This window comes from Notothenia rossii (genome assembly GCF_949606895.1).
Source record: "Notothenia rossii genome assembly, chromosome: 3".
Lineage (NCBI taxonomy): Eukaryota > Metazoa > Chordata > Actinopteri > Perciformes > Nototheniidae > Notothenia > Notothenia rossii.
The window spans coordinates 28,089,132-28,102,550 of NC_136901.1; the positions used below are offsets into that span (position 1 = coordinate 28,089,132).

Genomic DNA, 13,419 nt, shown 5'->3' on the forward strand with positions numbered 1-13,419 from the left:
GCAGCGGACGAGAAATCTAAAAATAAACATCAACGGATTACTGATGCGCCGGTTGTCAAGGCTGCGGGTGATGATGCGCATTTTGGCGTTTAAGGGGGATTCTAATCGCTCCTGTAGTAATGTTATATAAAGCAGAGGATCCACTTTTGAATGTAAACAAAGTAGTCCATCATCCATTACAATTTCCTCCGTTTTTTTTGTAATGCTGAATATGCAAAGTGCAGTTGGATCGTGCATTTTGCAACGTGACTTTGTCGCAGCACCCCATCTGTCACTTTGTAGCATGTCCAAAAAAAAAAAGGCAGGGGCGGATATATCTGTCAAACACACACACGCGCACACACACAAGGGAACGGTTGACCTCGTGAACTACTCACGGATGTTGTCATGGGGATTCTACGAGCACAAATGTTGAATTAGGAATTATGGAAGCCATAATATCAGATGCATTTCTGTGTTTGTCCACTAGATAGCGCCCAACGCGTTAAAGAACGTATAGAGAGAGCACTAGCGCCAGACATAATATAAGCCCTATTAATTAAAAAAAAAAGTATTAAAGAGTGACAAAAGACAGCTTAATAAATTGAGTTTTTATTTATAATCGGTGTTTGATGAATGTCTGTTTGCCTGTTTGTCAAATGTACATGTTATATTGGGACCCCTTTATAGTTTGGAATTTAAATAGAAGTAGGCCTACTGGAAATACTTGTAGTTTCTAATACATGCTTCTTTCAGTTGTTCTGGCTGATCAGACATCTGCTCAGGTTGAGGTTGCATGATGTCAGAAGACTCAACCCACCAATAAGAGTTTAAGATTCTAAATCTAACTAAATCTAAGGTGCTAACAGAAGATTGAGAGAGATGTCAATCAAGCATGAAGAAGCCTCATCAGGTAAAGTCATTAAAACCACCTGTAGGCATTCACCATCTTAAAATCCTCTTCATTATGTGATGCATTGTGGGAATAGCTTTGTCTGCCAACTATGCAAGAAAACAAACAATAATGTCAGTATCTTGCTGTCTCTGTCAACGGATTAAAGGTCTTGAGGATTCCTTTTTAAATTGCGCTTGATTTGTGGTCATTGTAAAAGTAACATTCATGTTGTCATCTTGAAACGGGTGAACAGTGTAGAGGGGTAGATTCTGATTTGTCTTATAGTTGCCAAAGTGTGCACATTAAATTCAAATTGCAGTTAATGCTTAAACACAGAGAACTTTGTTGCGTTGATGGTTAGACTTGTAAACAGATTACCATTGCACCAATCAGGCACACTTCACAGTTATTATGTGGATTATAGTTGATGCAAATTGCAAACATATTGAGATAAGTCTTCACAATCCTCAATCAATCCACGCAGTTTTGCAGTGTCATGCAATGTGAATCTCTGTCCACTGTGTGCATTATCTGCTGTTTTGTGTTACCCAAATCCACTAAATTAGATTGTAACTTGAATTCGAGGCATCTATCAGTAGCAAAGGGACATACTGTGTGCCCTCCTCTGCATGATGTCTAATGAACACAATCAAGATCTATTCTCATGTTTGCACGCTTTAGTGAGTGCTTCTTTCCTCCCAGAGCTTTTAAGTCGTTCGTGCGTTTTTACGCAGCGCCATGGTCAATGACAATGTCAACGTTGCCATTCTTTGGCTGCAGAAAATAAAATTCAAACATAAATTATACCCACGAATGATTTACTATGCGTTCTCTTCTTTATTGCCCTTAAAGTAAAACATGTTTTCTTTACAAAACGCAACCAGTAATTCCATTTTTACGCAGCGTCCTGTTTGAGATGTGACAGGAATACAATACAACTGCACTCCATGTCAACTAATGGCAATAGTGCTCGACTGTAAAAGCACACAAGGAGCGGGTCAATACATTATGTTAATCAGTCAGGACAGATTGGAGGCGTGTTGTTGCCGTAATGAGGGGGAGCATGCCTGCACCGTGGAAAAGCTCCGAGTGGTAAAGCTGCCTCTGCTACATGCACATTGCCTTCCATTTCCCCAGCCTCTCTTTGTACTTTATTGTGCATTATAGCAATTTCCTCTGCAGCTAGACTACTGTGCAAGCGCTCGGTGCAACAAGTTAGCAGGAGCCGTGCGTGTGCAGGTTGACTTGGCTCCACTCTCTCTGTCGCCACAAAGTCCCTGTACGTGAACGCGGCGTCGCAGGCACACACACGCAGCACAGTCACATTGTGCCATACATTCGTGACTCCGCGCCAGATACAGTTTGTTCTCAACACGCGCGTGTAGTTATAGTTCAATGGAGATCTCGGAGGCAAGAGGAGCATCTAAGTGCGTGGAAAAAATGGAGAAAGAAGTGGCGCCTCAGAAGCGACAACACTGCCGCACAACAGTGGTGAACATTATCTCGTCTTTATGCTCAGTGGCGTCCATCGCCTTTTGCATTCTTCTGAGCATTAACACAGCTGACGTGAAGAACCGGGTTGTGGATTTGGAGAGTGGGAATGACGAGCACACCTTGATCCGAGCCCCGGGCTACTCCAGGGATGATTTTAATTCATTGATTGAGCAACGAGTGGATGATCTGCTCTCTCAGGTAAGATTCACCCTCTTCTTTAATTGTTTTACTTTCTCCTAAACACACACTTTTGAATAAAAACGTCATTCTTTTCACATTTCAGCGTTCCTATGAACAATTTGTCAAGATCCGGACTGCCAGACAAGCATCTCCTGAATGCAGCTGCCCTCCAGGTACATACAGCTACTTTTCTCCCGTTGCATTGTGGACATGCGGTTTTCTGCAGGTGTGTGAGACTGGGGTTAAGCCTGTGAGTTAGAATGAATGGAAGCCTTCTGATTCTGCCTTTTTAGTTTATTTAATTGAAACCTGATGGTGGCAGTTTGCATGGGCAGTGTTGATAGTTGCTTTGAAGGATGCAGACAGCTGACTGCCATTACACTTAACAGAAAGAAAGGCATTTAACAGCGCTCTATACATAGAAGTGCTGAAGGGTTGTTTGAGATGTTGTCTGCTCACTTGGAAAATAAATGTTGAAATTCACATTTCCCACCAGTAGATGGAAACATTTATTCCCTCAGTTTTCTGGTCATTTTTGGGATGGAGTTGAGGTTTGGTTAGTGAGGCAGTGTGGGGAGATGTAGCTCAAGAGTTTTGGAGGGAATGCTGCACAATGTTAGCCAGAACATCACATTTTTTCATGTGCATCGGTGTAAGAACTCATTGGGGAAAAAGCTGTCAATGCTGCGCCTGATATTTGAGCTCCATTATGCTTACAGAATATGATTAGCTACTTACCAATTTGAATGGAAGTTAATGGTTATTCAGTTTTTCAATTAAGAATGTTTTCCATTTGTTAAACATCTCAGGATTGTGGACAAACATTTCTAAAATCAATAATATGAATTAGGGGATAACAAACCCTAAAACCAGCCATTGGATGAAAAAAGCATTTTGTCAAAGCTAAAACAGGGATGTTTAGCTCACAAAAAAGTTAGCATTTATGCATACACTTGGATATGTGAATTTCTTTAGGATTCCACTAGATATGTATTTTTTCTGTGAAATATTGTTGCCTCTAAAAAATGGCACATTTGGGATAAAAACGATATCCTTGAAATCAGAATAAAGTGTAGTGTGTCACCTTTTTGTAAATAACACGTCACTGTGCATGGCAGAAATGTGCTCTCATTGAGGCACATGTGAACATTAGCTTGTTCCTGCAGACTGCTCTCTGTAGCTGCTGAGCCACACTTAGACTGCATGCTGCAGGAAACTGACTGGCATGTTTTCACAACTTTTGAAAGTCTGATGCACCCGTCCACATCAGAGCCTCAGTGGGCTCCAGCTGGGGATGTAATACAGTAAGTGTGAACATACTGCAGGCGACCTCAATGGAAAGGTCATGGCTGTGACATTGTGCAGAGTGGAAGCCTTGTGGTTGGATTTTTCGGATGGACAATCCAGGTGTCAGAAAGCATCTGTGCAGCAGGAGTGATGTGCCCTTGGCAGGAAGCTGACATCTTACTAACATCAGGGACTGTTCTGTTGGGGACCATGACCTCTGACCCTTCTGTGGAGACAGAAAGCAGTCCTGAAACATACATTAATTTAAAAAGAAGGCCTTAATTGAATAATTCAAGTCTTAAAAATGCTACATTGGAAGAATGATTTCCTGTTTATACTGATGCTGCATTGTTAAATCTCAACACACTTCTGTTTTAAGAAGAAAGAAAAGATATACACCTCTTGTGTTAACATTATGCAGAACCAGAAAGACGGAATATTTGCGAGTCTTACATCTAACCGCCTTAATCCATGAAAAGATTCCCACTGCCACAAACATAATCAAAGTACCATTATCATAATCAAAGAAACGGGGCTGGTAAATGCAATAACTAAATGAATGAGCTGCATTTTCTTGTTTTCACAAGTGACCTTATCAATTGCAAATGAGTCATCTGCTGCTGAGTGGAAAAGTCTAAATTAATGAGCCACAAGTACTGAAAGTATTAACCATAATGAGCTTCTCACAATCACGCTGCTCTCTTTTCGCTATCCCTATCATATGCCTGCTATGTATTCTCTCCCACCACATCTCTGTAAAGCATAGAAATAAAACAACGAAAACATTTCACATCAAATGAAGCGCGACGACGCTCAACCCAGGGCGGCACCGAGCTCCATCTTGGAAACTGGCACTCTTAAAAGTGATTACAGTGGTTACATAAAAAAATATATATCATCGGTACACTTTGAAGAGTCTGGAGTGTATTTAATATCGTAAGGTTCATGCAGTGAACTTGTGCCATACTTTGGTAATGCTTTGGAGAAGCTATTTCAGGCCAAATATCTTTTTATGAATGCTGAATGGGTTCACTCAATATTTATCCTCCCTTCTGTCTAGGAGACAGCCCGTGGCTCAGATGTGGCTTTTTTTTCTTTGAGGGTAGGACCGTAATGTGCTTTTCACAGTCTTCACTTTATTGCTGTCAAAGAAGATGGAGTGGATGCAAAGACAGAGCAATGGTCCATAGCTTGAGGGTATTTTATAGGTTGTTTCTGAATCATAGGAAGTTTTTATCTGACAATCTTTCTTCAAGTCTATTTTATTCATGCTGATGTAAGTCCTGGTTAATGAAGGTGAATCATTTTTTTTTCTGGAGCCATTCGTCATTCTAACAGTGTCTGGTATTGCTGCAATTTCACACTCGGTTATTAGCTCCTGAGTGCCTGAAAGCATTTTCACACTTTGGCTGTGATTGGGTCTGGACCTGAGATTGTTTTTGGCTTCATTAGCGTCATGGCTCTGATGCCCTAGCCACACAGTGACAAAACGGGTCGTATCCGCTACAGTTCTCTATCTTATAGACGGTTCGGCCACACGAGGCCGACAGGGAAACCCGGATAACGATAACGGGTCCCAAGGTGGGTAGATCTGCGGAGGCAACGCTCTGGGGGGCCAAACGGCTCGGCCCTATACGATCATTTCCTGATAACGAAAAAATACTGACGGGCTGTCAGGAGAGGGGGAGGAAAAGAGAGCCTCCGTGCATTATTCTTATATTATTATATAAAGTCGTTATTCATTTTTTTGAAAGCTCAATAAATAACAAAGAAGACCTTTGACCGGCAATTTTATAATTGTGTTCGGAAGATTTAAACTTTAAAACAAATTCTAACGGAAACACTGCCACACGGTTCCCTCGTCCCTTGGAAGAGGCAAAGACTGAGACAGGGCCGTCCCTGGCCAACATGAGGCCCCACGCATAGTTATATGATGAGGCCCTCTGTTTCGCGAGCGTCAAAAGGGGGGGGGGGGGGGCGGGTGCTAGTGGAGCCTCGCAGCGGCGAAACCGTGCTGCGCCACACTAATTGCGCCGCATAACGGCCCGTCCACATAGCGGCGTGCGTTGACGCTTCACCATTCACTTTGAATGGGGTGACGTCACTTTTCGCCGAACTGCATCGCGGGAAGCGACGCGGAGCGTTGCTGGCGTGGCTCGCTGCAAAAGTTGAGCAATGTTCAACTTTCGACGCCTCGGCAGAAGCGTCAGCCAATCGAATCATATGCCAGTACAAGCTCTAGCCAATCAAACCGCTGCTTGTGTGTCAGGGGCGGGAGATTCATGTGATTGGTTGTTGGTCGAGTTTCAGACACGCCCGCCGGCAAGCGTCAACGCACGCCGCTGTGTGGACGGGCCGTAAGCGGATAGGTGTGCCATATTTTCGGCTCAGTTGAGGCACCCTCCGCAAGGTGAGGCCCCCTCCGCAAGGTGAGGCCCCATGCAGTCTGCATGATCATCCTGTAGGGAGGGACGGCCCTGCGCGGAGAGTTGGGGGTTTTTCATCTGCTGGTGGACTACCGGGGAGATTTACAGCAGGAGCACACACTTGCCTCGGGGAGGGAGAAAAAGAGCCAGCGCCCTGCCTCTCCCCATCTCTGCTGCTACATCCACCGCGGAGAATAAACAGAAGGGCAACCATGGCAACCATGCATGCTCGGGAAGTCTTCTTCGCTACTTTTGGTGTATTTTGTGGCGGAAGTGCAGCACCACTTACAGGCCCGACATATGTACTACAGCGTCTCCAGCGGGTCGAGCGGTCTCGTGTAGAAGAACACGTTTCTGGTGCCTATTGCGTGCGGTGTACATGGAAGACTTTTTTGATATCAAATTCGGTTAGTTTCCGTGTGGCTAGGCCCTCAGTGATGCTCGGGCGGTCAACCGCTTTGGTTCAAACTGGAATAACTCAATAACTATTGGATGGATGGCCATGAATATTTGAACAGAAAGACAGTGTCTACAACATTTGGTGTGGTACTGTAGGCCTTGAGTTTAAAAAAAAAAGGGAAATAGTAGTTACATTCAGTACAAAAGGGACAACAATAAATTAAAAAAACTGGTCCGATATGCATTAGTCATTGCTTTGAAATGGTCTGAATGTGCAGTTTGTGAGTAAAACGTATGAGGAGGATGCAACAGGTTATTACAAGAAGATTGTGTGGAATAAAAAGACCATTTCTTTGGTTCTGCTGCATTGATTTATAGACTTTTTTTTCCATTGTTGTATGGCTGCAATGCTAAATACATTTTTCTCTGTGCCCCATTTCCTTGTTGAACCCCATTCATTATTTTTCTGGGCTGCACCCTGAGTTTGAAAAACAGTTTTACTTTATACATTTGGTGTAAATAGTCCTGGGTTTAAGGGGGAAAGCAAAACCATCACACATTTTTTGTGAATTGTCTGAAGTCACACCCACTGAAGCGATTGTTTCAGCTTTGGCGGGCAGTTTTGCTTTGAATTTTTTTGTGTAGCGTCTCCTCCCCTGAGATCTGCATTCCATGCAGGGCCTGTTATTTTAATGGGACTATAATAAAATGTGCAGTCAGCAAGCACTGGTGCTTTGCTCTTCCCCTGTTTACTCACCCATACACCTCAAACCCCCCCTCCTCTATTTCCTCTTCTACCACTCTACAGCATTTCTTGAAGTTAACACTTCAAAAAGCCAGGCAGTTAAACACCGCCAATGTGCTGTTGAGAAAACAAACAACTGGTAATGTGCGGGACTTTTTTTTTCTTCCCACTAAACACCCAGCGCTGTTTGTCACAGGCATGTCTGCAGCAGGGGGTCATTTCAGCTGGCTGCTACGTCTTACGCATTTAAAATAAAACATAGGCAGATGCAGCAATATCTGTTGGGCTCCTTTAGTAAAATCCAGATTTGATTCACTTCAGCAGAGACAATCCTACACACATGTAGTCCAAGTCTCTACCTAAACAGTCCTTTTCAACTAGTTGTGGCCAGGCGGGGCTCCACTCCCCCTCCCCGCCTCACAAAGTGTGTAATCCCAGTGGCCTGATACAGTTACAGTTGTGCCAATCCCCTCAGATATCCTCTACTCACTGCGCAACTGGTAATTAATCACTGACAGCTTTTTGAGTTTAGCCCTCTGTGTGGTTTGGTGCTGGGAGGTGGCCTAATGGCCATGTAATTACTGAGTGCTAGGTAAAGCTGAGCAGACTTCCAGGTAGCCACTGCGGCCAGCTGCTTCTGGTTAGGTGAGTCAGGTTAGGCTGCCTTTGTGAGTGACTGAGGCCGGAGACGAGAGCTGGAGCCTGGAAAGCCTTGCCTGGAGGCAACAATGACGGATTTTGATTGCTGCTAAATTGCTTAAAAGCATATCTGCATCTAAATCATGAGCATAATGTACTCCACTCAGTGAAAAGCATCTAGCAGGAATCGTTTTATGCATGAAAAGCTTGACTCATTCAGCTCAGTCCCAATAAATGAACATGACGTGATTTATCACAATGAATCATCAGAAGTGGGGCATTTGCTGTAATTTCAATTCTCACACAAGGTTTAGTATAAAGGGCAGGATGCTGGAAATAGCACAGATGGTCTCTTTACACCTTTGACACAGCAGGTTTTTATGGCAGATGATGAGGCATGCCAGCTGAAAGCACTGGTAATGACTGTGGGGTTTGAACTCTTTCTCCTTCTTACTACACATTAACCTGAGGGGACACTCTGAACGGAGAGGAGATGACATGATTTTTACATGAGTGATGTCACAACAGCACTCCGCTTGGAGATTGAAGTCCCTCAGGCTGGATGAGGACAGGGCCAAAGGAACGGAGGAGAGTCGAGGCGCTCGTGCTTAATGGTCCGTCTTGTGTCTCCTGGCGATGGCCCTCCAATCGTTATCTTTTTGTGGAATATAGTAGGAAGCTTTAAGATCCTGTCTTGGCTGCTTCTACGGTTAATACTTGGACTTAAATGAAGGGGTTTCCATCTCTTCAACATAACGGCACACCCCACCAATGAATAAAAGAACCGTCTTTCATTTTATTTGACATATTTCAAAAGTAGACGCCAGGGTTCGTTGCATCATCAAAGCATAAAGTTGGACAATAAGATTCAAAAGATGGAGCAAAGTTATTCCAGCCAGCGTGGTTTTTTAAGATAATGCTCATTCATGTTGTTTGATCCCAGTCAAACGCTTTTCCTGTTGAATGGCTTGCATTCAAATGTCTGATATATGCAGTGTACTCATTTTGTTGTTGCTCATGAAGATGCTGTCTTTTTATCCTGTTTGGAAGCACATTTAAATATAGATGAAAAGATTGAAGAAGCTTCACGAGTATCTTAGTGTCTGCACCTTTAAGCGTCACTTTCGTGGGGGTGATACGACATTACCCGTCCCTCCTCTGCCCTGTAACCCCCGGTGCAGGATGGGGAAATCCCGTTCTTGGTTCCCTTTTGATGCTCCTTCGTCAGAGCTGGGTGGCATGTCCTCCACAAAAGACGGCTCACAAACTCCCTGCCTCATCTGCCGGCTGCCCTCTGACACTGGATAGCAAGTTTCAGTCCTCCTCCGACTGAAGTCTCCTTTGTGATGGCTTAAGTTCACCCTTCCCTCCACAAGCCCACCACCCTGACTCACCGAATATTCAAAGAGACTTCAACAGACAAGGGGGACCTTTTCATATGTGACACCCATGTGGAACAGCTGCTCTACTGTTCAGTATGGAGATTTGAATGTGACTTCAATGGCCATTAAAACGTTGGTCTCATCTTGAAGGTTTCTTGTGAAGTTTTTCACCCGTTTGTAGTGCTGTTGAGCTTTTTTTATGAGTAAGTCCCCGTTTGGTTTATCTCATGTTGCATTTTGCTTTACTTATAAAAATGAGATATACTTTATTGATCCCAAATTGGATTTATTTACCCCAAACATCTATTTGAGGAAAGACATGCATTGGCTGTTTATTTGCACGATTTAAAAAAAATACGCCAACATAACAAGATAAAAACTCATAAAACAGGCCTCTACCCAAAAAAAGGTACAATTTCAAAACCAAATAATTTTTGCTGCACCATTCGGACAGTATGGTCAAAACAACAAGCATGGATCCATCCTGCCTTCTATCAACGGTTCAGGCATCTAAACTCCACAGCCCACCTGAGTATTGTTGCTGACCATGTCCATCCCTTTATGTCACAATGTGGTGCATCATGGATGTTCAGCCGACCAATTTGCTGCGACTGCGTGATGCTATCATTTCAATATGGACCAACATCTCTGAGGAATGTTTCCAGCACCATGTTGAGTCTATTCCACGAAGAATGAAGGCAGTTCTAAAGGCAAACCCGGTACTAGCAAGGTGTACCCAATAAAGTGGCCAGTGAGTTTATATAGAGTCTCTGTGAAATGTTTATATTTGTTTTAAAAGTAAAACATATTTTCCAGTGTCTGTCATCAAACTCAAATCACCAGTAAAGCAGGACTATGCCAGCGTTCACTGGTTTCATGGAAATTCTGGGCTTCAGACGAGCAAAGAGGAACCCCTGAGGCACTCCCCACATGCTCCCTTGCACCCCCCTCCCCACCGCCTGTGGCTTTGAGCCCCCGGCCTCTCTGCACCAGCAGCCATGGAGGATGGGGGTTAGGGCCACAGATGCTGCTGCTCTGTTCTCCATCAGCCTAATAGAAACAGGCACTACAAATACAACAGGCAGGAAGCTGTAAGTGTGTGTGCCTGGCATTCAAACTATGGTTAATATGGACGTGCCACTGTTCATGGGCATCCCTAAAAAGATCATTTAAAAAAAGAAATGCATGGATGGCATTGGCTGAGTCTGTTTATTATACGTGTCCATAGACTTAAGGGCAGCATCAGCTGAGAGTGGCTCCATGTTGCGTTTTTCTTAAAGGAAACATCTTGTGTTGATGGTAAATCTATTAAATTGAAGCGATGCATTTCACTTTGCTTGCTTCATAGATAGAGGATGTTTTCCTGGTTGAGCCAGCAGTGGCTACATTTCCCACAATGCTTTGCGTGCAAGCTCCTAATGCTCGCAGGGCCCCAACCGAGTAAAGAAGGGAAAATTAGCAATAACTCATTTAAATCAAACAGTTAATGGCATCCAATTTGGTAAATGTTCTTTCCACTTTAACTAAATAAACAGATGCACTGATTGTGGCACCAGCTCGGCCTTGTGTTGATTGCATACGCTAGTGAGAGAAATGACCAGCTATTTGTATGAGATAATGTTCAATCACAAAACACTTATGATGTCCACCTGTTTTGTCAAAATGGGTTATATATGTGTCAAGGCTTTGAGACACGACTGCATACTTTTTGAAGTCAGCAAATAAGTCCCTTGCCTCAAGCCCATCTAGATGAGTTCTCTTCCTTATTTCTGAATTTAAATAGCAATAACTTTGTCTTTGGTTTTAATGGCCAGGGTTTAAAGCAAGAAGTATTTTTCTACACGTAATCCAGCGTTTGCTGTTGACATTCTGCTGTATTTATTTACGTTGGTTGCACATCTTGTAGAGCTCACGTCTTGAAGTGCCCCTTTTACATATTTCAAACCTTTTTGCAAAAGCAAGCAAGCAATTCTTAAGCTATTCAGCGACAGCAGAGAGGTGTTCAAGCGATCTCTTAAAGTGGAAAAAATTAGGGAGGCACTGGCCAGATGATGTTTGCCCCCAAAATCCCCCCGAGTGCCACCGAAAGGCTGGGCTCAAAGAAAACCAGACGTTCAAAATGGTTGGATCAAACACTCCTGTGTCAGTTAAAGACCCACCCCCCCCCCCCCCCCCGGCTCTTCCCCTGTTCCTTTGTCCACTCGCCATTTACAGTTTAAGATACAAGGAAGTCTTGCTTGAGATATTTTTGCCCCCCCCCCCCCCTTCACTGCTGCTCACCAGAGGAACTTGTTTTCTGCCACTCGACTCTTCCCTTCTCGAAGCTGTGCTAAATGTGACATGAAATATGAGTTACGCTCTAGATCTGGGAGGGTAATAAACATCACGGAGCCAACACTTGAGCCCATGTGCACTCACGACAAACACGCTGTGGCACAACACATCACACGACATGTACAGTGGAGGATAATCCCAGCAGGGTGCAGCCATGCGTGACAGCCCCTCTGTAACTCCATCTATCACCAGTGGCAAAGGTTTTTGATGATATTGTGGTTTGGTTAATTTAATTTTCTAAATTAGGAGAGGGAGAACGCATGAAATGGATGGATTGAAGCCATTCATTCTCAATTTTCTCAACAAGCTGTGATGTAAAAAATGGTGTGCAATGCGGTTTTCTAATTAAGGCTTATGTTTTTGCAATATTTATTTTCCTTGTTCCCCTTTAGCGTGCAATTCATCTAGAACATGCAATCAAAAAGGTTAGCTCAAACAAACAAACAGAAAAAGGGCCCGGGGAAGTGGCAACTTGCCAGTTTAACATACCTGGAAATGAAGCTGCACTTAATAGGTCTGTGGCTAAAGATGGATCGATATGCAGAGGGTTTCCTCCTGGTCTGAGGACCGGGACCCCTCCCCTTGTATCTGATGCAGCAGAGGGCAGAAACAGCTGTGTAAGCCACAGTTAAGGCCTGGAAAACCAAGCAGTGAGACAGACAACCCTTTTGCACTTTAATTTAATTGAGCGGTCATTTGATATGGTCCGGGCAGGCTAGACGGCTGGTTAAATTGTAATTTTCGATGGCTTGATAAACGGCGCTGATGCTCCTTATGGCTGCGTGAAAATAGCTTTGTCTAATTTTTTGTCTTAGATGGATTTTGAGACACTGGCAGTAAAACTATGTGAACTCTGTTAATGGCTGTTCCTTTGAGGAAATTGTGAGAACTCATTTTTAACAAAATAACCTGTCCTTACTTTAATAAGTGGCAATTACCCCGTGGTCATGCAGTATTAGGCATGTACTGGTAGAGAAGGGCTTTCCAATTCATTAAATAATTGACCATGAAAAGCTTAGCAACAGTAACTAGGCACTAAAGGTTTGTATTTCTTTGTCATATTTAGTTCCCTGTTTGTAGCACTTTGTTAACTTTGAGCTCCATACGTTTATTTGTGGGCATTACTGTGCCGGTGAAAAGTTATAATGAACTGGAAATAATGGGTGGAAATGTTATAGAATTATCATTCAGAATACCTCATACATATTTGATGCATTGTCCTTGTGAACACAACAGTATAATGATCATTAACGCTGAATGTGACATCGATATTTTGCACAAAAAGTCAGCGGAGTTGCCTACATGTCACTTACATGAATGAATTTGTTTATACTAATCTATTTCTTTGAGGATGTGACCCAAATTCCCTACTGTGGTGATATATAAAACTTGTTTTCAAATGGGTTTCACACATAAAGTTTAGGGAACATTTTTTGGAGCACCATTTGAAAAGTATGTGTGTCATGTCTTTCTTTTAAAGATCTTCCCTAGCACTTTACATTTCAAATGTATGCAAAGTAGGACATATTTAATAAGAGAATGCCTCATTTGCATACTTGTTTGTTTTAATAAGCTTGTAATACAAAATGTAATTATCATAATGTAAGTAATAAACTTGGGAACTTTCTTGCTGTCATATAGTAACCAAACATACTTCAC

The 13,419-nt window shown here is 43.1% G+C and overlaps 1 protein-coding gene across 1 annotated transcript in view; it reads left to right on the plus strand.

The window, feature by feature from the left end:
- Positions 1 to 2,257: 2,257 nt before the first annotated feature.
- Positions 2,258 to 13,419, plus strand: part of LOC307032858 (collagen alpha-1(XXV) chain-like) — a gene marked incomplete at its 3' end in the record, with an annotated part of 73,437 nt that continues 62,275 nt past the window's right edge. Inside the window, exons 1-2 of the mRNA XM_079671138.1 lie at positions 2,258 to 2,566; positions 2,652 to 2,721. Of these exons, the coding sequence (XP_079527264.1) occupies positions 2,270 to 2,566; positions 2,652 to 2,721 (367 nt within the window). The 5' untranslated portion in view covers positions 2,258 to 2,269. The remainder of the gene's footprint in view (positions 2,567 to 2,651; positions 2,722 to 13,419) is intronic.